This window comes from Artemia sp. Qi Xiang Cuo, chromosome 1 (assembly GCF_049724085.1).
Source record: "Artemia sp. Qi Xiang Cuo chromosome 1, ASM4972408v1, whole genome shotgun sequence".
In the NCBI taxonomy this organism is placed as follows: domain Eukaryota; kingdom Metazoa; phylum Arthropoda; class Branchiopoda; order Anostraca; family Artemiidae; genus Artemia; species Artemia sp. Qi Xiang Cuo.
In genome coordinates, this window is record NC_142794.1 from 15,503,723 (window position 1) to 15,529,382 (window position 25,660).

Below are 25,660 nucleotides of genomic sequence, written 5' to 3' on the forward strand. Positions count from 1 at the left end.
ATTTGCATAATTTTTCAATTTTTTCACTGGCTGTTTATTGTTCTCGTTTTCTTTCTTTCTTCAGGATTTTATGTTTTAAAACTATTTGCATGTAAATAGTAAACAAAACACAAAATTAAAATGGGATGACCCTTTCTCAGTAACGGTGAAATGGTCAAGCGGGGGTCTTGATCGAAATATTTGCATAATTTTTCAATTTTTTCACTGGATGTTTATTGTCCTCATTTTCTTCCTTTCTTCACGATTTTATGTTTTAAAACTATTTGCATGTAAATAGTAAACAAAACACAAAATTAAAATGGGATGACCCTTTCTCAGTAACGGTGAAACGGTCAAGCGGGGGTCTTGATCGAAATATTTGCATAATTTTTCAATTTTTTCACTGGCTGTTTATTGTTCTCGTTTTCTTTCTTTCTTCAGGATTTTATGTTTTAAAACTATTTGCATGTAAATAGTAAACAAAACACAAAATTAAAATGGGATGACCCTTTCTCAGTAACGGTGAAACGGTCAAGCGGGGGTCTTGACCGAAATATTTGCAAAATTTTTCAATTTTTTCACTGGCTGTTTATTGTTCTCATTTTCTTCCTTTCTTCACGATTTTATGTTTTTAAAACTATGTGCATATAAATAGCAAACAAAACACAAAACTAAAATGTGATGACCCTTTCTCAGTAACGGTGAAATGGTCAAGCGGGGGTCTTGATCGAAATATTTGCAAAATTTTTCAATTTTTTCACTGGCTGTTTATTGTTCTCGTTTTCTTTCTTTCTTCAGGATTTTATGTTTTAAAACTATTTGCATGTAAATAGTAAACAAAACACAAAATTAAAATGGGATGACCCTTTCTCAGTAACGGTGAAACGGTCAAGCGGGGGTCTTGACCGAAATATTTGCAAAATTTTTCAATTTTTTCACTGGCTGTTTATTGTTCTCGTTTTCTTTCTTTCTTCAGGATTTTATGTTTTAAAACTATTTGCATGTAAATAGTAAACAAAACACAAAATTAAAATGGGATGACCCTTTCTCAGTAACGGTGAAACGGTCAAGCGGGGGTCTTGACCGAAATATTTGCAAAATTTTTCAATTTTTTCACTGGCTGTTTATTGTTCTCGTTTTCTTTCTTTCTTCAGGATTTTATGTTTTAAAACTATTTCCATATAAATAGCAAACAAAACACAAAATTAAAATGGGATGACCCTTTCTCAGTAACGGTGAAACGGTCAAGCGAGGGTCTTGACCGAAATATTTGCAAAATTTTTCAATTTTTTCACTTGATGTTTATTGTCCTCATTTTCTTCCTTTCTTCACGATTTTATGTTTTAAAACTATTTGCATGTAAATAGTAAACAAAACACAAAATTAAAATGGGATGACCCTTTCTCAGTAACGGTGAAAGGGTCAAGCGGGGGTCTTGATCGAAATATTTGCATAATTTTTCAATTTTTTCACTGGATGTTTATTGTTCTCGTTTTCTTTCTTTCTTCAGGATTTTATGTTTTAAAACTATTTGCATGTAAATAGTAAACAAAACACAAAATTAAAATGGGATGACCCTTTCTCAGTAACGGTGAAATGGTCAAGCGGGGGTCTTGATCGAAATATTTGCATAATTTTTCAATTTTTTCACTTGATGTTTATTGTCCTCATTTTCTTCCTTTCTTCACGATTTTATGTTTTTAAAACTATGTGCATATAAATAGCAAACAAAACACAAAACTAAAATGTGATGACCCTTTCTCAGTAACGGTGAAATGGTCAAGCGGGGGTCTTGACCGAAATATTTGCAAAATTTTTCAATTTTTTCACTGGCTGTTTATTGTTCTCATTTTCTTCCTTTCTTCACGATTTTATGTTTTTAAAACTATGTGCATATAAATAGCAAACAAAACACAAAATTAAAATGGGATGACCCTTTCTCAGTAACGGTGAAATGGTCAAGCGGGGGTCTTGATCGAAATATTTGCATAATTTTTCAATTTTTTCATTTTATGTTTATTGTCCTCATTTTCTTCCTTTCTTCACGATTTTATGTTTTAAAACTATTTGCATGTAAATAGTAAACAAAACACAAAATTAAAATGTGATGACCCTTTCTCAGTAACGGTGAAATGGTCAAGCGGGGGTCTTGATCGAAATATTTGCATAATTTTTCAATTTTTTCACTGGCTGTTTATTGTTCTCGTTTTCTTTCTTTCTTCAGGATTTTATGTTTTAAAACTATTTGCATGTAAATAGTAAACAAAACACAAAATTAAAATGGGATGACCCTTTCTCAGTAACGGTAAAACGGTCAAGCGGGGGTCTTGATCGAAATATTTGCAAAATTTTTCAATTTTTTCACTGGCTGTTTATTGTTCTCGTTTTCTTCCTTTCTTCACGATTTTATGTTTTTAAAACTATGTGCATATAAATAGCAAACAAAACACAAAACTAAAATGTGATGACCCTTTCTCAGTAACGGTGAAATGGTCAAGCGGGGGTCTTGATCGAAATATTTGCATAATTTTTTAATTTTTTCACTGGCTGTTTATTGTTCTCGTTTTCTTTCTTTCTTCAGGATTTTATGTTTTAAAACTATTTGCATGTAAATAGTAAACAAAACACAAAATTAAAATGGGATGACCCTTTCTCAGTAACGGTGAAACGGTCAAGCGGGGGTCTTGATCGAAATATTTGCAAAATTTTTCAATTTTTCACTGGCTGTTTATTGTTCTCGTTTTCTTTCTTTCTTCAGGATTTTATGTTTTAAAACTATTTGCATGTAAATAGTAAACAAAACACAAAATTAAAATGGGATGACCCTTTCTCAGTAACGGTGAAACGGTCAAGCGGGGGTCTTGATCGAAATATTTGCAAAGTTTTTCAATTTTTTCACTGGCTGTTTATTGTTCTCGTTTTCTTTCTTTCTTCAGGATTTTATGTTTTAAAACTATTTCCATATAAATAGTAAACAAAACACAAAATTAAAATGGGATGACCCTTTCTCAGTAACGGTGAAACGGTCAAGCGAGGGTCTTGACCGAAATATTTGCAAAATTTTTCAATTTTTTCACTTGATGTTTATTGTCCTCATTTTCTTCCTTTCTTCACGATTTTATGTTTTAAAACTATTTCCATATAAATAGCAAACAAAACACAAAATTAAAATGGGATGACCCTTTCTCAGTAACGGTGAAACGGTCAAGCGAGGGTCTTGACCGAAATATTTGCAAAATTTTTCATTTTTCATTTTTCATTTTTCAAAATTTTTCATTCACTTGATGTTTATTGTCCTCATTTTCTTCCTTTCTTCGCGATTTTATGTTTTAACATTATTAGCCAGTGTGGTCTCAGAAATTATTTGCTTTAAATTATCTCCTATTCTAAAATTGGCTCTAATTTTTTTTAAGTATCACCTGTGTGCTTTGAAGTATATTTCCAATAATTGATTAGCCCATTAGAAATGGGGCTATAAGCTCAATTGGCAGTATCTTTCGAATTGCAATTCACGATCTTGTTAAACACTTTAAAAAGGATCTAATACATTAGTCAAATTATTTTACTAAATAATATAATTGATAACAATTAACATACAACATATAGATATAGATAATAAGTATAAATATAAGATATGGATATTGATAGGAAAATAAATTATCAAAATATAAATATTGATGAAATTGTAATTGATAAATATAGACAACAATTATAGATAATATTTGAGACAAGAATGGATAACACTCCAACCAAGATACCTTGGTGATAAAGTGATTATGTGAGATTCTGGTTTATCAACATGTAATACGAAATTCCAAACCTTATTTTGTAACAATAATACTTAATTGAATCACATAAAAATCTTGTATACTTCTAATAGAATGTAGAGAAACATTGGTCGACTGATTAATAAAGAAAAGAAAGAAGGCAGAGATAAAAGGGATAATAAATATCAGAGAGGAAAGTAATGAAAGAGGGATAAAAAGTGAAATAGCAAACACATTGCAGAAGTATTTTCTGGAGCCCAATGTAAAATTTAATATATTTTTTTTCTTTCTTTCAAAGCTTTTTCGGGAGCTGAATTGCTTCTAATGAAAGGTAATTTTAATGAACATTGAAAAATAATAACCTTGTATGTTGATGAAGACATTTTTGGTACCCTCTCCTTGGGCATTGGATAGTTTTATTTGATAAGTTCCTGATTGATCATGTTTCACATTTTTCATTTTCATCTCAACTTTGTCTTCACGAACAACAATCTCAACATCTTTTGCACTTAGGGCTTTTCCGTCTTTAACCAACTTGGCTTCCACATTTGATCTTTTTAATCCATTTACTAAAGTAAAAATAATGTATGATTAAAAATAACGAATAAATTTGTTAAACATATCATTTATAAATACAATTAAAATTATCAGACGTTTCTCATGTCATTTCTCACCATTATTTTCTACTAAATGTACACACATCCTGACAAGTCTCGCTTCCGTATCTTTTTAAGCCATCAACTACACACACAAAAAAAAATGGAATTGTTCTATTTATTATTTATAGAAACTATCAATATTTTCTGACTCTTTTTATATTATTTTTCATTATTATTTTTTTGGTAGATGTGCCAAAAAATTTGTCCTGCTTTAATTTTACGCTTGATATCTTTAAGCCACTAACAAAAATTATGTGATTAATTAAAACACTTATTTCAACCATAATTTGGAATTTTGTTGGATATGCATAAGTCACAATTTAAGCGGAAAGGGTTTTAATTTTTGGCCCTCCATATCCCAAAATAATGAACGTACACAAATTAATATGTCGTCGCCCGTTTCGATGGTTAACAGGAATTTCCTATCCATGGCTGCACTTATTTTTATGATTTTTTGAAGGATCCACACTGGTTTGTTTTGTTCGGTCGACTACAAGCCAGGTAAAGAAGCTTACGAAGACCATAAAATATTTCAAATTTCCTGTAAAATGTCATACAAAGTGGTTTTAGGGATATTAATAAGCTATTTAATCAGTCTCATGATCTCAGAGTGACCCTTTCGAAGAATTTTAGGTGATTTCACACATCTTCCCCGTTTTCAGTTCTTTTCGGCAATCCAATCTCAGATCGACTAATACACCCCCCCGCCCCCCCTGATCGTTGCAAAACTTACAAACCAACCACCTAAATATACTTTCACAATTAATGATCTCATTGACGTAAATGGTTAAAATCCGTCAGAAAATTTCAGTGGTCATTTTACCCAATTCATAAAAAGCAGTTAATCATGAAGAATTTTGGTCATTCAGCCCTCAAGAGACCAAAATATTGAACACATAAAGTAAAGTTCCGATGCTTGACTGGAATTTCAGATCTCAGGCTGTAGTTCTTTGTATGTTTTTCTAGCGTTCCATCATTGTGTGCTTTGATCCACCTTTATGTGTGTGTCACCAAGTGTGTCAAGAAGCTTCCACAGACCTTTCAGTTTTTCAAATCTTCTGTTTTTTCAAATTTTTCAGTTTTTTCAGTTTTCAGTTTTTTCAGTTTTTCAAATCTGAAGCACCGTGGTTTTAGGGATATCAATGAGTTCTTTGATCAGTCACAGGGACACACGATAATCTTTTCGAAGGTTGTTTTGAAGGTTATCACAACAACAAAATCATCTTCTAGGCTTCCTTGGGGGTTGGAAAATAGTACGAACCACTTAAAACACTGCTGAGACTCACGGCCTACTGCCATAATCAGTTGGAATGGATTCTAAGGTTTCAGTGGCCGTTCTACCAAAGTTAGAACAAGTGGTTGGCCTAGAAGTTTAGATTAATATAATTCCTCAATCCCTAATTTTTGTACCTAGACTATTTAAGTTTTTTTTTTCAAAGAATACGAACTGTGAAATTTACTTTCTGTCCAGCTCTGTTCTCTATTGGCTAGAGTTGTAATTTTGATGTCTCATTAATATAAATATTAATGGAAATAATGTCAAATAAAATATAATAATAACAAGTAATAATAATAGTATAATAACAAACAAATGACAATATGTATAATAAAATCATCAATAATAATAAATAAATAATGATAAACAATAATATAATAATAATTATTACTTGTTTTTCACCCACACTACGTAATAGTATGATACGTAGTGTAACACATAAAAAAAGAAGAGAGAGAAAAAAAAAAAAAATCACACCTGAAAGAACCTCCAAGGTTCAATTGGAGTACTTTAAATTGGAGTAATTACTATTAAAGATTTATTTCATCTACTTTAGTTTAGTTTTGAATTCAGAATATAAGTTATACAAATTTCACCTACCCGTGAAAGGAACATCAAAGGCCAGGGCTTTTCCAGTTGGTCCTTCCAGGGGTCCGTCAAGAAGGATAGTTGGAGCGTCCTCAGCTTTAGTAACGGTTACCTTGCATGTTGTCTTCATCTTTCTGGCTTTACATCGGTATTCTCCCTCATCAGCCATTTCAACTTTGTTGACAATCAGTTGTTGTTTACCACCGCCAAGATTTTTAATTTCATAATTTTCTGAATCTTTAATTTCCTTTTCTCCAAAATACCATTGTGGTACAATTGTTTGATCTGCGAACTCGACGTCAAGGACAAGCTTTTCCCTTTGTATGACTGTTGTGTCCTTAAGTTTCTTATTTATTTTATTTGGATCTGAAATACATATAATATATGAATGTCTAAAATGTAATTTTTAAAGAAATGTAAATAAAAAGAAATGTAATTTTGGATAATGTAATGTTTGCTGAGTCAGAACACCTCATATGTTGAACAATATGTAGAATTTCTTGATAAAAGAAAAAAACTAGTAGCTTGAACACAACAGCCTAAGGAGAAGATAAGAAATACAGAAGATGAAAAAAACCCATACATATTGTTACTGATTTAGGAGCTTTTTCTATTGGCTGAGACAATGAATATTGTACCAAAAATCCAGAAGACATTATTAAAAATGTCAAAACTATCATGTCACATTAATAAAACCAGACCCTTTGTAATGACAGTGATGCAAGATATACAATAAACGTGTGGCTTAAAGTAAACTTGAGGCTTGAATTTGTATGGTTTCTTTTTAACAAAATCCAACATAACTTGTCGTATCTTAACCTTCATTTAAAAACTTTATATGCTAGTAGTTTAACTATATTTAAGAAATATTTTCAAATGTAAGGTGTATGAGCTACAGCTTCAATATATCCCAGTGATTTCAGTATTATGTCTATTATTATTATTATTATAATTTATTTTTAACCCACACTATACAGAGGTACAATACGTGGAGTATCACGGGGAAAAACACAAAAAATGCGACACAAGACAATATATAAATCAAAAATTACCAAATTACAGTGTAACACATAATAATTTAAAACAAACGAGAGCAAAAAAAAAAAAAATAAAAAAAAATAACGTGAAAGGAGGGGAAAAAGAGGAAAAAAAACAAAAAAAAAACTGACAACTTGCAAAATCAAATAAACAGGCATTAATATAATCATTATTGGATTTTTACTCACTCTTTACAAATCTAAATTGTAGAATGATCAAACAGAGAAAAACAACTAAACAAATAAAAGAAAAATAACTTAGGACTGAAAAAACATGATAAGGTGATGGTGTGGAGAAAAACTGATACAAGCAGTATTTGAAAGTTTTCTGTGTAGTGCTTCCAGTTTTTCAGTAATATTGGGAACAAGAAATTTATTAATAATTACCCGGTTTTTGGTCCAAGGTGGAAGAAACAACAAAAATTTACAAAATCTAAAATAATTAATCCGGATTCTTTTTAACTCAGTTTTCTTCAGAAGGAGGAAAATTCCAGAAGCAAAAAGAATTGAATGGTCACAAAAATGGTTATGTGCATATTGATATCTATAATCACTTGATAAAGTGTACTTGGTACTTTAGCAATTATCGGTAATCAAAAATATAAACTATACCTATACAGTAAGAATTTTCTGCGCTTGTAAATTAAGATGATGAAAATTATTGAAATAGTACAAATCCAAATATTTACAAATGGTACAAAAAATGGTACAAAAAATGGTACAAAAAGGTACAAAAAATGGTAGAAAATGGTACAAATGGCAGGAAAGTACAATAGTCTTAAAACATAAAAAGGTGGTTTTGGAGGCTTAGGTACTATCCATATCTTTTATTAGCCGAGTACCACCCACTAAAGAGGTTCAAGAGTATATCTTTACCTTAGGTAACAGCTTCTAGAATAAGTAGCTATTATAGCAGCTAAAATATGCATCTTTAACTTAATAAGTTGCAACAACACATCTTTTCTATTATTTCAAATTGAAGTAGCTCGAAAACAGTAGCTAGTATAGGAGCTTAAATTTGGAACAATTTAAAATATTACATACTACATAATTAATTCAATTAATTACATATAATATGTTACATAAACTAATATATAATTTAATATATAACATGCATTATAATAAAGAGGCACTTTTGTAAAGAGCCACGTTTAAGCAAATAATTCAATATCAAAGGAATCTTTTAATAAGGAAGTAGATTTCAATGAAAACGTTAATTTTACCCTGTTTCATGGAGATATCCAAAACTGACAGCTGAGGGCTGTCAAAGACAGCTGTAGAAAAAAAGAAGAACGGCGGTTGAAAAAACAATGTCCGAATTAGATACCGGTTTGAGATATTGCATGAACTGGATTTAAGCTGAAGGATAGAGCTAGGGAAGCTAATGGCGGACAGCTAGGATATACAAAGGATGAGCAAACTAAATATTATTCCTTCCCCACTAATTATTTGTTTTTAGGGGGAGGTGGAGGCAATGAGCAATTGTGCCCTGAGCCTCAAATCAATTTGATACCTCTAATGATAATATATCAAATAATAATAATTTAAATAATAATAATAATAATACTTTGTTTTCGCCAATTCAATTTAAGTAGTTTTGAAAATGCCTAATAAGCCATCAGAAACAGAATCATAAGGAACTTACACTCAACAACAAGCTCAGCCGAGGTTTCATCAGCTGATGAATGACAAGATATTGAGCCATTGTCTGACATTTTCAGCTCATTTATTACCAACTTCCTCTTGCGTCCCTCCACAATCATTTGTATCCTAGAAAATCGATGTCCATAAAAAATATAGATGAAAAGAAAAAAACGAAAAAAATCATACCATAAGAGTTTGATGTAACATATCGTACAATCGTACGTAAGATATGTACAACTGTACATCAAAATTTGACGTAATATAAATACAAATCATACCAAAAGACTTTGTGCTCAATACATATACAAACCATCATCAAACTTGGGAGGGATCTCCTGAGTCCCATGCATGGATCAGTCGGCGCGAAATTAGTTGTCCCTTGCCAGTTCAAACTCAAATATGAAAATTACTTTTCAGGAATATATTACAATGCATAATTAACTGCATTGCCAAAGTAAATTTTAAACAGAAATAATATTTCCATTATATATGATTGACATACATATAATGGAAATACATATGGTAAACAGAATGCCACGGAAATACCACCTAAAAGAAATAGAATTTCCAAGAAAATAATAGAATAATAATTCTGCGGTAAAATTCGTTTTTACAATTTTTTAAGCAGTTTCCATAGAGACTCACCCCCCCCCCCCCTTCCCAGGCGTTACTTAAGACACCCAGCAGTATGAGATTTCTCTCAATTTTAAAAATATGCAACTAATATGCACAACAGAGGTGAAAATTGCATACAATGCTGTCAAAGCAGTTCAACTTAATTTGTTTTTCATGAAGCCTGGAGGGCGTATGGGTCTCTAATCTATCAGTCCCTAGGAACCAGGTTTTTATTGCTACAAGGTACTGCCAAAAATACAGGAGCCTTTGTGAGGGGAGAGGGCTTGTTTGTCCAAAACAGCAAAAAGGTGCGCTGTGAAATACGGAATACGAAATTTTGACGCAAGTCGTAAATATCATAAAATCATATCGTAAATATCAGGCAACATAAATTTCGTTTTATAAAACGTATATCGATTTGTATTTTTATGTTTTTTATATGCGTTACTCCACGTATTATTCTATTGTATAGTGTGAGTGAAAATATAAATAATAAAGTCCTTAATAAAAATGCTACTGAATGTCATTAAGTTTACTGTTAGTGCAGGTTTGAAAGCCTAGGGTAATCACCAGGGACTCCTGGGTTCAACTCTAAGTCAGCAACGTCATTCTGAAGCAAATATCTTTAATTAATAAAAAATAATAGAATAAAAAAATAATTTGCATTTAAAAAACGTAGCTTAGATTTTAACATTTAAATTATTTTCTAGTCTCTTGAGTGGACTTTTGAGAGGATATGGAGAACCAGTCACAGAGCAAGATCGAATAGCTATTTGATTAAAACAATGAAAAAGATGTTATTTCGTGACTTTAAATATTTTCGAACTTGACAAAAAATGATCTTGACCTGAAGATTTAAGAGAAGTTTTTGAAATTTCAGACAAATTAAAAGTTTTTCAGATATTACAGTTAATAGTGGATGCGACAAGCACAAAAAACGGTTATAAAACTTTATTGCCCGTATATAAGCTGGTTAACAGGCAATATATTCGTTTTGTTCTCTGACAAACTGGTTTTACTGGATTCCCCCCTTTTCTCCTCCAATTATTCAAGCGATAATGTTCTTTTCTCGCTGTGTCTGGATCAATGATCCAACCCTCAGGAAGTTTTAGTCATACACCATACGGCCCGTGCCCATACGGCCATACGCATGTTCCATACGGCTTATGCCAAGCTCTGCAAGTTTTTCATTATTTTCTGTTATTATACAGCACTCTTGGTCCTAGTGATTATGATATAGAATTCAGGGTACTTCTTTTCATCCTCCCTTTATCCTAGGTTCATGAAACTACCTATTTTTAATCAATTTGTTCAATTAGCTTGAGCATCAATTCGGGAGGAAGGAATGTGTTATTTTTGCGTTTAATTATAAATGCGTTTATTTTTTTGGTAATTACACGGTTGGTCAGTATACTGATCTTTCTAAGCAGTAGCTTTAAGCTAACACGAGCACATCCATGTAAAATGTTTCAAAAAACCCCGCAACAGCAAAAACAAAAATAAACAAGAGCATAAACTAAATTTAAATACATTTTTCTTTATATAAACAAAATTTATATAAAAAAATACATAAGAAATAGAACATAAAACAAAATTTAAATACAAATAATTGTCAAAGATACATTAAGCAAACACATCAGTGATTGAAATCACAATTCCAATGCGTGCAAAGGAATTATGTCACTGGCGTATTAATTCAATATCCTTATCAAGATATTGCTTTTTTTATTGGACTGCAAGCGATTGGATTGGACTACAAGCGATTATAGTCATAATAATTGCATAGGACCTTCATAACTATGAGGTTAGAAGGTAACTATTTACCTTAGAAGGTTTGACTTGAGGTTAGAGGGAAAAATTTAATCTATTACGACTACTAACAAATCACCATAGCACCATGCCGTCTGAGGCTAACACTGCTACGCACGATCCTCCTCCCTCCTAATCTATTAAAAGCCTCCCTGCTTGCACCCTCCTTGGAAGTGCTCATTAGAAGGTAAATTTTATGTTCATAAATAACGATAAAAACCAAACTACCTTTCAGAGGTGTAGCTAGGATTTTTAGTACTCGCTGTCAATTTTTTTTTTCCGCATTGCATTATTCTCTTTATTTTTTGTATGTCACCTTCGTGAAACTATCAAAATAAATTTAGAATATTCAGGCTTTTTTTCTGTGAATTTCCATGACGATTTTTCTGTCAAAATTCCTGTCAAAATTGATTTTTCTGTCAAAATTCCATTTGCATGGCATGATAAAAAAAAGTTCCGCCATTGAGTATAAAATTATTATTTTTGAAAAGATAAAAAGAAACCAAAAGAAAGAAAAATGTTGTTAAAAGTCACTTGAATTAATTCTGAAAAAAAGTAGAGACTACAAAATACTTGTAGAAAGTACTAAAAAGACTGAAAAAGAGAACAGGCAAAAAAACACAATAGTAAATAGAAGTAAAAATATTCGGATAGACATACAGAACAACCGCAAGAATATTAAATAAAAAAGAATGATGAAAAAACTGAGGTCTAGAAGAAAAAAAGTATACCTCTTGTCTGGTTTCAAGACTTCTCCATCTTTTTTCCAGACAACAGGGGCATCGTCCTCATCAACCTCACACTCAAGAACCATCGACTCTTTTTCAGTGCCAAGACCACTTTTAAGCTGCTTAATGAATTTGGCTGGAATTTCACTGACTTTGACTTTGGTTTTGGTTTCTGCTTCTTGGTTTTCAATTTTGCAGAAATATTCACCTGCATCAGCCTCACAACCATCGTGTATAATCAATTGGACAATACCCACAGCATCAACATTGATACTGTGCTTATCGCTCTCCTAATAGAAGGAAAACATTATTTTCTTCAACAAATGTGTATTTATAATTTTTCAATAAATTTTTCAATTTATCAACTTTTTTCCAATTTTAATTCAATAAATTTTTTAATAACGTGACAAAGTTACCGTAAACCTAGATTATAACTACCCAAAATTCAATTTTACCAGGTTTTAAAAGCATAAAGTGGAGAAAATACAAAAACATGATTCATTACTGGTTTTTGCTTTGATGCACATATTTTCTTACAAACAAGAATCCCAAAACTCTTTTAGTAGTTAATTATTTATCTAATAATTATTTAATTATTCATTTATTTAAATTATTTATTTAAATTAATTATTTATCTAATTAAATAATTTAAATAGTTAGCGTAGTGCTTAAAAAATAAAGCCAATTTGCGCTAATTCTAAAAACACAAAGAAAACATAACAAAAAGAAGGCCACTTGCTAAATGCACTAACAAGCTAAAGCAAGAAGGGGTTTACAACCCAGCACTAGACGGGCTGCAATCTGTTCTGATAAATTTAAAGTTTAGTAATTGGCGCTGAAAGTGGGAGAATAGTTTGATAGTTCTCGTTTTTTCAAATTTCTGGCATTTTTTCGGTATTCGGTATTATAATAAAGCTAAAAAAAAAATCCTAAAATATCTGTAAAGCCGCATTCATTCCGACATTAAAGAAAGAAAAAAAAATTATGAAATTGGTGCATATTAGCTTATTTGTAAGTTAATCTGCTAAGCTATATTTGGTAGTCTCTGTTATTACTTTCTTAAATTAAAATGTGGCAAAATGTGGCTGCATCAGTTGTATCTTGCACAAAACATTTGAGATTTATATTAATTTGTTTGTTTTTAATGCTTTTAATTTAATTTTCAACTATAATTTTTCAATTAATTAGATTAATTAATTGAATTAATTAGATCAATTTCTATTAGATTATTCTAATCTAATTAATACATTAATACTTGAATTGACAAGGCTTAGGCATCATGGATTGCAGCTAATTGAGGTGACCTTGGAAACTAAAAAGCACAGATATAAAATTTTAATAGTAAAAATATTTTGTAGGTATTTAGGTAGCAGAAGATGGCAGTTCTGGTAACAGAAGATAAAACACAAACGACTGTAGAAAATTAAGAGAGATATGAACAAACAAATATGATTCTTTCGAATGTTTTTTAATTCATATTTTCTGATTTTAACTTAATTTTCAGTTTAGAAACCATTTTCTTTTTAGAGATGTTTTTAGAGACGGGCTTCAGCTCGACTTTCTTTTTCACAGGGGGCAGACATAGGGTACAGTTTTAAGGGCAGCTACCCCGCTTCCTTTCCAAAAAGACAAAGTTGCATTTAATTACGGGGATAAAGGAGCGAAAAACACCAATAGGGAAACACAACATCGCTCATTTCCCTCGCACCAAAAATTAATTTTCTAATTAATTTGTAATTAAAAATTAATTTGTAAGTGCCCCTTAATCAGGTACTCAATGGGTGCAAAACTGTCAACTGTTTTACTGAAACACAAAATTATACGTTTAAGGTGTCTGTTTATTATTTATTTGCGTAAGATCTTAAAGAATTTGTACTACTTCTTAGAAGATATAGATTGATACAGAATTAAAAGAAAAATTAATCAATAAAAATCATTAATAAATTGAAGTGAAATTAATAGATAAAACCAAAGGGAATATTTTATCCAGATAATGCAAATACAATTTATGGAAGAACTGTTAATAAAAAACACAAAATGGATAAAATTAATGTAATTATAAATTAATTTAATTAACAAATGAATTAATTAAGTTAATTTAGTTAATTAATAACTAGTTAACTTAGTTAGATTAAATTAATGAAAATAATTAATAGATTAAAGAAAACAAAAACAAAGAAGAAAAACAAAGTAAACACTTATTTGGGTATTTTTATTAGACTTAAGAAATAAAACAGATTTAAGTATAGACTGGATTCAAGGTTAACAGAAAAATAAATCCTTACTGCAATTAAAGTCCTTCCTTTAATTAATTTTGTGATTTTTATGTGTAAGGCTAGATTTGATTGTTTTTTGTTTGTTTAGGAAAACGCTCGAACTTTAGTTTTCCGCAGGCTATTTAATGTTTGCCAACTTATAAAAAAAGAAACGAAAAAATAAACAAAATCGAATTCGAAAAAAAATAAGTTCATAGACTGAAATGAAAAGGAAAGATAGAATTAAAGGAAACATTTAACCCAGGTACTGCAACTACAATACAGAAAAGCTATTTAAGAAATAAAAGCAGAAATAAATCAAATAAAGAAAACTAAAACAAATAGATAAAACTAAAGAAAACGCTTTATCGAGTAATTGTAGCCATGATACAGAAAAACTGCTTAAAAATACAAAAATAAATAAAACTAATTAATAGGCTGCAATAAAATGAACAGAAAGAACATTAAGAAGCAGAAGAACAAGAATAGAAACAAAAAAATTAATTAATTCATAAACTGGAATGAAATGAATAGATAGATTTAAAGGTAATATTTTATCCAGGTATTGCTACCATGATACCAAAAATCAATTTAAAAAATGCAGAAATAAATAAAATAAACAAATCAATTAATATACTGAAATTAAATGAATAGAAACAAACAAAAGGAATAAAACAAAAGGAAAAAAAACTACAGGAAATATTTGATCCAAATTTTGCACCCATCGTACAGAAAAGCTGTATAAGAAAAAAACAGAAATACATAAAATGAATGACTAATTAATATTCTGCAACAAAATAAATCGAAATAACTAAGGGTATTATCTAATTTGGGTATTTTTGGATGAATCTAATTTGGGTATATTTTGGGGCATAGACGCAACTTAGAGAAGATAGTAGGCTGACACAAAGTTGAAAAAAAGTCCTTACTGTAATCCTTTCACTTCCTTTGTACCATAGGATTGGTGCTTTGCTACTATTTACTTTGCATTCTAAAATAATGTCCCTTCTGAAATGCCCAGTACTTGTCTTCGGTAGAGGAGCAACAAAGTTGTACACAGGATCAGCCTCTGTGAGAGAACAAAAAATTTCAAACAAATCTCATTTAATTATCAAACAGTTCGTGATAACGAACTGTAAATGAGGAGCGACCCGCTCAACAGTAACCGAAACTCTAAAAATCGGAAATTAGATACAAGTAGATACATCAAAAGAATCGGATTTGTATGCTGATTTCAAATATATAAGTTTATCAAATTTAGTCTACCCCATCAAATATTACGAGCCTGAAATATTTCGCCTTATTTTCGAAAAAACGAGGAAATACCCCCTAAAAGTGATAGAATCTTAATGAAAAATCGCGCTGCCTAAGTAAAGAACGATGTTGGCCCAATGTATTGTTTTTTTTCCATACCAGGGCACTTCGTATCGAAGGAGCTGTCGTAAAAACTTCGGAAAGGGCTCATTCGGTTGGAAATTGAAGTGGCTAGTTCCCTTTTTAATAGTCGAAAGTGATTGGAGGGCAACTAGCCCCGTCCCACGCCCATCTCTCACCAAAACATATCCAATCAAAATTTTGAGATAACCATTTTATTCAACGTAGTTTTAAGTTCTGGAAATAAGGTCTTTGAGGATGACAACCTTCCCCCCACAGCCCTAAGGGCAAGGGTTGTAAGTTATGCCCTGAGAGCATATAAGGTTTTTATAGAACGCGTTGTCGTAGAAATATCAAAAAGGGCTCGTTCGATTGGAAATTGAAATGGATAGTGCCCTTTTTAATAGTCGAAAGTGACTGGAAGGCAACTAAAACAACTTCCACGCCCACCATTTCCCCAAACACATCCAATCAAAATTTTGAGATAGCCATTTTGTTCCACGCAGTGTAAATTCATGAAATAATACCTTTGAGCAGGACACTCCCCCCACAGTCTTTAGGGCAAGGGTTATAAATTATGCCCTGGGGGCAAATAAGTTTTTTTTACTAAAATCTTTATCGTAGAAACTTGAAAAGGGGCTCATTCTATTGGAAATTCAAAGAGCTATTGCCCTTTTTAATAGTCAAAAGTGATTTGAGGGAAACTAACTCCTCTCTAAAGACTACCTTTTCCCCGAACACACCCGATCAAAATTTTTAGATAGCCATTTTATTCAAAGTAGTTGAAAGTTTTTGAAATTAGGTATTTAAGGATGAAAACTCTCCCTCTCCCCACAGCCCTCAAGTCAAGGGTTGTAAATTATGCCCTGGGGGTATAAAAGGTTTTTATCGAAAGAGTTGTCGTAGAAACTTCAAAAGGGCTCATTCAATTGGAAATTGAAAGGGTTAGTGCCTTTTTTAATAGTTGAAAATTATTGGACCGCGACTAACGCGCCTCTCACGCCCAACATTTCCCCAAACACATCCAATCAGAATTTTGAAATATCCATTTTGTTCAACGTAGTTGAAAATTCTGGAAATTAGGTCTTTTAGGATGATAACCCCTCAGAACCCTCAGTGCAAGAGTTTTAAGTTACACCCTGAGAGCATATAAGGTTTATATAGAAAGTTGTTGTAGAAATTTCAAAAAGAGCTCATTTGATTGGAAATTGAAATTGCCCTTTTTAATAGTCAAAAGTGAGTGGAGAGTAATTAACCCCCTCTCACGCCCACCATTTCCCCAAAAACATTCAATCAAAGTTTAGAGATAGCCATTTTGTTCAACGTAGTTGAAAGTTCTGGAACTTATGTATTTAAGGATGACAAATCCCCCAGAGCCCCAAGGGCAAAGGTTGTCAGTTATACCCTGTTGACATATAAGGTTTTTTATAGATAGAGTTGTCGTAAAATTTCAAAAGGGGCTCATTCAATTGGAAATTGAGAGGGCTAGTGCCCTTTTCAATAGTCAAAAGTGATTTGAGGGTAACTAACCGCCCTCTCATGCCCACAATTCCTCCAACCACATCAAATCAAAATTTGCAGATAGCCATTTTGTTCAACATAGTTGAAAGTTCTGGAAATTAGGTCTTTCAGAATGACATTCCCCCTAACCCTCAGGGCAAGGGTTGTAAATTATGCCCTGGGGGCATACGAAGTTTTTACTGAAAGAATTGTCGTAGAAACTTCAAAACCGCTCATTTGATTGGAAATTGAAAGGGCTAGTGCCGTTTTTAATAGTTGAAAGTGATTGGAGAGCGACTAATGCCCCTCTCACGCCCACCATTTCCCCAAACACATCCAATCAAAATTTTGAGATAGCCATTTTGTTTAACGTAGTTGAAAGATCTGGAAATTAGGTCTTAGAAGATGACAACCACCGTAACAGCCCTTAGGAAAAGGATTGTAATTTATGCCCTGGGGGCATATAAGGTGAATATAGGAAGCGTTGTCGTTTCAAAAAGGGGTTGAAAGTTTTGGAAATTAGGTCTTTGAAGATGACAACCACCGTAACAACCCTTAGGGTAAGGACTGTAATTTATGCCCTGGGGGCATATAAGGTGAATATAGGAAACGTTGTCGTTTCAAAAAGGGGTTGAAAGTTCTGGAAATTAGGTCTTAGAAGATGACAACCACCGTAACAGCCCTTAGGGTAAGGATTGTAATTTATGCCCTGGGGGCAAATAAGGTGATTATAGAAAGCGTTGTCGTTTCAAAAAGGGTCATTCGAATGGAAATCGAAAGGCCTAGTGCCCTTTTTAATAGTCGAAAGTGATTGGAAGGCTTGACATTTTTATAGTAAAAATCGATGAAGGTATAATGTATTATTTTTTGCTGTTGTTGTTGTTTAGACCAGAGCACTTCGTATCGAAGGAGTTGTCGTGAGAACTTCGAAAAGGGCTCATTCGATTGAAAATAGAAAGGGCTGATTCCCTTTTTGATAGTCGAAAGTGATTGGAGGGCAACTAAAAACCCTCCCATGCCCACCCTCCCATTTGCCCATTATGTTTAAAAACTAAATGTTTCCTTAATATTAAATCAATATGCACTCTATTAATGCTAATTCCAAATAAGGTATCTCAGCATTATCCCAAAAATGACCAAGGGTATTATGTTCAAGTTTCGGGGTTACTTCAGCTGTTAAAATTTAACCAAATCAAAATAGCCTAAGTGTATCCAAGCTATAAAAGAGAGTAAACAGATTTTTTTGCGAATGGTATCAAGTTTTCCAAGACCGCATCTAGGAGGAGAGTATCAGATTTGTTCCGCCCCCCCCCCATAAAAAAATTGAACAAGTAAAACGTAACAAAAATACACTTAAACAAATTTCTTATGCGCTCTTTAAAGTTTTTTGCACCCCTCTCCCGAACAAAATCCTGAATATGGCCTTAATACTGGTAAATAAAATTTATTAAACTGATAAAGAGTACTTACCATCTACTTGAAGATAAGCAGTTGATGTTACTCCAGACAGCTCGATTGTATATTTTCCTGTATCTTCAGGTTTTGGTTGACTGATGACAAGTTTGTAGCTTTCATTTTCATTGATGAACTTATACTTTGACCCAGCAAATATTTCCTAATTAAACAGAAAATATTATTTCCGAAACTATACATACTTTTCCAGTAGAAATTACCAAAGATAAGCTTAATGCCTAAAATCTACCCATCAAAAGCCTGAGGAAATTTGCCTTATTTTTCAACAGGGCAGAAAACACCCCCAAAAAGTCAAGGGATTTTAACAGAAATCACACCATCAGATTCAGCATTACACAGAACCGGTTCTAGGCGTTTATCCCCGCCCCTGCGGAAAATACCCCTCCCCCGGAAAATAGACCCCGTGGAAAATACCCCCCCCCCCCGGGAAAATATCATCCCGCGGAAAATACCCCCCGCGGAAAATACCCTCCCGGAAAATACCCCCTTGGAAAATAAAACTTTCAAAATTTAAAACTTTCACAATTTGAGAATTGAATTTGAGTTATATTTTTTTAATTTCCGTAGGGGGAAGGAATTTCGGTACTTGTGTATTATGCCTCACTCACTCAAGTTTACGCTGTGTAGAATTCGAGAACACACCGTTTTTTTCGTTAGTTTCTTCGTTTCTTTAGAAATAAATCTGGGCTATAGATTTCCGCAGGGGGATATTTTCCGGGGGGTAAACGCCGGCCACCAATTTGAAAGAGCTTCAAATAAATAGTATTCTAAAATTAGAAATTTGACTGATTCTTGTCATCTAGTTTGGAATGCCAATACAGGTCCTTTACACAGAAAGAATTGTGAATTCATGTCTTTGCGTCCTACGGGTCCAAAACTTACTGAAGATTAATTTTAAAAATATTTTTACCAAAAAGAAGTTTTTCTAAGATAAGTAAAGAGCTGCGCTAAACAAGATGAGCAGAAATAAAGTAATAAAATAAATCAAACTAAAACCAACAGAAATCACTATCAGCGCAACTCCACTCCCTACAACTTCTATTCATTCCCACCGGATTGCATTGCAATCTTAGAGGTAGCCAGCTTAAGGCTGAGACCTATTTTTACTAAGATTAATGACTGCTGCTGAAAATAAAACTGACTTATTACTTTGTTATTATTTACAATTTCGCTATTATTTAGCAGCTGAGAATCTGTTTTACTCATCGATTGAATTACATCTCGAAATTTGCTTTGCATTTCTTTTTTATAGATTTAAAAATACGTTGAAGATGAAAAAATACAAAAATATAGGGAAATGTTCCTATTTGAAAGCAAATTTAGATCATTCTCCAGGAGAAAATCATAAATTCTGACTCAGTTAATGGTTATGGATGAATCTGAAATTAATGAATACAACATTGTTAATTACTTATAATTAACGAATAAATAGATGAATGAATGGATATAATAAATGAAGGAAAATAATTAAATAATTTAACTAATAAATTCAAAACTAGTTGAAAAACGATTTTAATGAATTAACAAATTGAGTATAATTTTGTTAATAACTGAATTTTTTCAATTTTATCAGAGATTTTTTAGGGAGACAGGGGGGGAGGCTAATCAAGATTATGCCTCGGGTGAAAGAGAGGCTGGAACCGCCTTTGCTAAACCCTCACTTTTAGATGCTTACTTTTAATCAATTCCATTAGAGAGAAAAAGAGTGTAAAAACACGGAGGTGAAGAGGAGTATTGAGGAGTAAGGGGAGTTCCTCAGTTTGGGTTGATACGAAAACACGCTGAGAAGGAAATTTATAAGGAAAGATAAGACAAGTGTTCATTATAGAAAAATTCAAAAATATGCGGTCTTTTCAATGTGAGCTAGAACTGTGTACTTGTCGCAAAATCACACGTTTGACGTTGATCATGAATCTCAAAGTGTAAACCGTTAAGTCATAACTTTAATTATAACGTCAATTATACCGTTAATTGTAACGGTTAATTATACCGTTAATTATACCGTAAAGTGTAAACCGTTATAAAACCTTTAATTTATAACGGCATGCATCCGCACTGTTTGTTCTACGGTTAAACGATATTCGTTCGATATACACCCGTACCCGCACTAGGATTTTCATTTAGCAAAGGAGCGAGGAGGGTTAGCTAGTGGTCCTCTGAGGAGGGATTCTCTGAACGACTCATTTTAGTCAAAGAGGGTAGTTTTTCCTTTTTCAAGTAAATACAGCCTTGTTATCAAATGTACATTTCAAATGTTTAAATTGATAAATATGGCTTGATTTTCTAAAAATAAACAAAGGATACAAAATAAAGATACAAATAAAAGATATAAATAAAACAAAGATAAGATAAAGATACAGTGCAAAACAATGTAAAAAGTAAATAAATAGTAGTGAATAAATGAATAAAAAAGAAAAATGCAAACTGTAAAAAAATTAGGAGAAATAAATAATAATAATAATAACTAATTACAAATAATGATAAAGATAAAAATAGACTAAATATTCTGGATGATACAAGTTCATTAGCAATAAAAATATAGCATTTTGCTTACATCTTTTTTGAAAAGCCATTTAGGTTTCAAACCAGGTTTTGAGAAGATTCCTTCAAACACAACTCTCTTTTCTCTGCCCTCCTTTGCATATTGATCGATAAGTGGCTGCGAAAATGACTCTGTTTTCTGAAAATAATCGCAAGTAAAATTAGTCAAAGACCTTATTTATTTCATATACCTTGTCTACAGAACAGCAAATTTGTGTTTGACAACAAAGCGTCAAAAAATTTACACAGCGTACAGCGTCAACGAATTTGTGGCTTTGACAGTACAGTGTCCATTCATTCTCTGTCGATATAAATGTCGTATCTCAATACAAGAAAATTGTATGCTCTTTTTCTGTCGTTTTTTTTCCCTTTCCCGAAAATGTTGACAACTTTTGTTGAAAAAAATTATATATTGAGCATTATATTCGGAAATTGTCAACATTTACGTCAATACCGTAGTCTTTTCATGACATAGGTGGACTTCTTTTAGTAAATGTAAGAAAACGAGAAAAGGAACATATTGTTAAGATGGCGTGGATGGAGCCTTCATGACAAATATTTCTCTTTACTCATGTTGACTGTCAAAAATCAAGAAATTTTGAATGGGAATTATTAGGTTTAAATAATTTTAGTTAAAAAGCTAGCATGTTTGATTTTAACTAAGTAGTTAAACCTATTCTTGAATTACAGCACACTAAAAATGAGTTTGCTAAGAATGGCCTTAGCAAACTAATACCCTTTATCTCTCATACATTGTTAGAAGGCATCAATGGTTTTTACTGATTGTTCAAACTCACTAATCATTTACGTTTTGATTTGAGCGCAATCAGAAATATCATTTGTAGATAGATATAACCTTCCATTTTATAGTTACAAGATGCTATTAAAAAATTAACTTCTTCTGTGACCTAGCAATATGGGTATTTTCTGTTTCAATTAAACATACCCTATGTTTTATGCCATTTAGCATACTTCTAAAACATCATAATATATAGAATATTGCCACATATTATATTATATAGTATAATCACGCAGAACCTGTCATTTCAATCATTTGGATAGAAAACAAAGGAAGAAAGATTGTGTATATGTGAGCAAAAGAAGTTGACATAATAGATGAAGAAGAATAAGACAGAACTAAAAAAGAAGAAGGTTATACTATAAAACTAATTCAGTAGAATCCATACTATGATGAATTGGAAAGTATATTATACGAAGAAAGACAGTATATACATAAGAAGAAATATAAGAAGATAGAATATGAGAAGAAAAGAAAACAGAATTTTATAAAAAGAGGAAAACAGAGTATACGAAAGAGAAGAACATACTTAAATAAGAAGAGGAAGCCTCAAGATAATGAGAGGCTCATCATAAGTAGGCTACTTCTCTAGCTCTAGAGTAGCTTCAATGGTCAATGATGGTCTCTAGGAAATCAGAGTGCACAGACTTAAAACACAAATTATTGATGCTTATGCAAATATCTCACTCCCAGCAAAATACATGGGACAAATTATTCTTAATTATACTGGCTATCTAACAAACTTGTCCAACCGCACAATTTCGCGCAATATCCTTGAATTGGATTCAAAAATGCTCCACCCACGCTTAGATTCGATTGGATAACGCTTTTTCCGCGCAATTTCATTGGATATCGTCTACTTTTAGGAACGCAAATCATCTGATCGGATGGCTTTTGAGGTTTGCAATAATGTTGAAATAAGATATCTGATGAAAACTAATACATAATCTGTGCTTAATCGTTATGAACTCAAATTCCGTTTAAATTACTCTAATCTATAAAATTAATCTTAAAGAGCTTATAACCTCATTTTTTTATGTATTTTGTATATTTTATTTATTTTGACAAAAACAGGAAGGCTAAATTAATTTCAATTACTTTAGTTCAACTAATAAATCAACATATTAATTGAATTAACCAAGTTTAATTAAGCTATTGGATTAACCAATTTAGTTTTAACTAGTTTAAAACTAATTTAGTTAATTTTAGTCGTTTTTTTTAATCGGCCTGATCAGGACATAAAAAAATCAAGATATATAAAAGATTATCTTTGATAGGGTGTATTTTAGAGAATTTTGTGGCCTAATAAAGACTGTAAGAACCCTATGGGAATAAATATTTATATTTATCCAAATAACTTATATTAAATTGACTCCAAGTGCCGGTAAATTACACAAAGAAATCCAATACAAGTTAGGTATCCAGTGGATGGCAACTAAAATTTTAGATATCGGACGATGACAAAGGGCGTATTAGAAAATAGTCTCAAAAGGAGCATTTTTATGTCCAAAACTGGGATTTAATAAGGTCTTTCTATACACTCTACTTTTGAAAGAGACCCATCAAAAGTATCCAGAAGCTATTATTTCTTACATTAAAAATGCAAGACAAAGTACATTTATTAACATAACATATCCCTAAAGTTGCGTTTATATACAGGTCTAGCTGTACTTCTTTGTCTAACGGGGTACGTGGCAATGGACGTGTTTAGGCGTGGAAGTATAGCCAGACATGCATGTGGACGCTGTTTCAGAACCGATAATAAAGATGGCGGCAATAAATGCTTTTTGACTGACAGAGGGTGTGTTACAGAACTCAATTTTTATAATAGATAATTAATTTTTTTTTCTGTTTAGTTCCAATACTATCGAAAACACAAAATTGAGTCCTGAAACACAGCCATAGCTTCTTGAACTCGATGCTAAGTTGCCACTTGTTTCTGGCTAGCACCAAATTTTTAGATTAATTGTGGCTCTGTGGACATATATTTTTAGGGAGATACTGGTCTAGACAATAAGTCTAGCTAGATATGTATGTAAACTTTGCCTTAGGAGGACTTAAGGACGCACAAAAAAAGCCACACAATCACAAAAATTACAGAAACTAACTACAATAAACTCACATGCGATCAAGGGGCAATGAAGATACAAAGGAGAAGTTAAAGCGAAAGAAGAATTACACATAGATTCAATCAGTGTTCACAATACAGTATATAAAATTAAATATTTATATTCGTGTGTTAGTGACGTAAAAAGGAGGCAAATTGCGGTGGCTGGACTAATAAAGATTGTGATAAGCATGATACCCGTGTTTCTAATTGCACACCATTTTTAAAAATCTTCTTTTTTTAACTTCTAATATTGTATTTTTGTTTTTGTGTATTTTTTATTTTGTGTAATCATCTTGAATGTTCTGTAAAGGGGGTAGAAATTAATTACCATTAATATTTGTTATTTCTGTTATATGGGCTATGAAATTTTCAACAGACTAGTGAAAAGTTGTTTTATGGCAAAGAAGGTACATTATATACTAGTCGACTAAAGATGGGAATTTTATCCCGGAATCATTAAGATAGACTAATCAATCATATAGGTCATACGGTGGAGTTCAAAAAAGCACTTAAAAGTACATTAATTGCTCCTTTTACATGATGCAGTATTAGATATTATAAATCAATGTGAAATTAAATAAGTGAAATAGACCTATAAGGACTTATTACTATTTCTTTGCATTTCAAGTTACACAATATCAACCTATCGCTTTTCTCGATCCTTGATTAGAATTAGCCGCCCAATCACAATTCCTATTCTATCAAACTTGAAAAAAAATTTCATAAAAAGAAAATTGGGAACGGGAAAAAATAATGAAACCCATCAACAAATCTATATTTCAGCGTACGAAGCAGAATTTAAGTTTATTTTATTGGATTTTATATATTCTCATATATATTTTATTTTCATTTTATAGTAGTCAAAAACAAGCCAAATACTAAAGTGCCTCCTTTAATTCCAGGGATGAATTACAGTAAAGAATACTGTCATTTGTTATTCAAGGGGGGGGGGTACATCAATAAACGGTTATCAAAAAATGTAACTTCTTTTTCGGCATAAATGGTTATTACTAAGGAGGATATACTGGTCCTTTGTATAAAAATTAACTGCTGGTAAATAAGCGAGGAACTAGAGAAAAATAAAATGCTGTCTTTCTTTTGAGGAATAAAGTGGCACATTTACCGGGGTATAATTTAAGAGAGATTCAGAGAGAAAGATCCCCACTAAAGTTCATACTTAAAAAAGATATGCTAAAAAATAGTGTTCCCCGCTAAAAACAAGGTTAAAGTAGGATTATTTTTGTTCGTAGTTAGGAACATATAAGAGGTCAATAAAATATTTTAAGTCATGATAAACCAAAGAAATAAGTTTTAAGAGCAACGGTTCTATGGTCAGTAGATTTTTCTTTTTCTTTTTTACATACAGAAAAATGGTCCATACAGCCCCTGTACCTATATTCTGATCCTCTGCCTTCGACAGGACTGTTATGTGTGGCTGGGGATGAATAATCCGACACTTCCCGTGTTTCACCACCTCCCCAGATATCTCTAGGTACTCATTTGGAG

The 25,660-nt window shown here is 31.9% G+C and overlaps 1 protein-coding gene across 1 annotated transcript in view; it reads right to left on the reverse strand.

Moving 5' to 3' along the window:
* The window catches only part of bt (projectin protein bent), a 379,904-nt gene that overhangs the window by 132,715 nt on the left and 221,529 nt on the right, over nt 1-25,660 (reverse strand). The window contains 7 exon segments of the mRNA XM_089089036.1: nt 4,109-4,315; nt 6,282-6,635; nt 8,952-9,076; nt 12,106-12,392; nt 15,287-15,426; nt 18,702-18,846; nt 21,259-21,384. Coding sequence (XP_088945162.1) covers nt 4,109-4,315; nt 6,282-6,635; nt 8,952-9,076; nt 12,106-12,392; nt 15,287-15,426; nt 18,702-18,846; nt 21,259-21,384 — 1,384 coding nt within the window.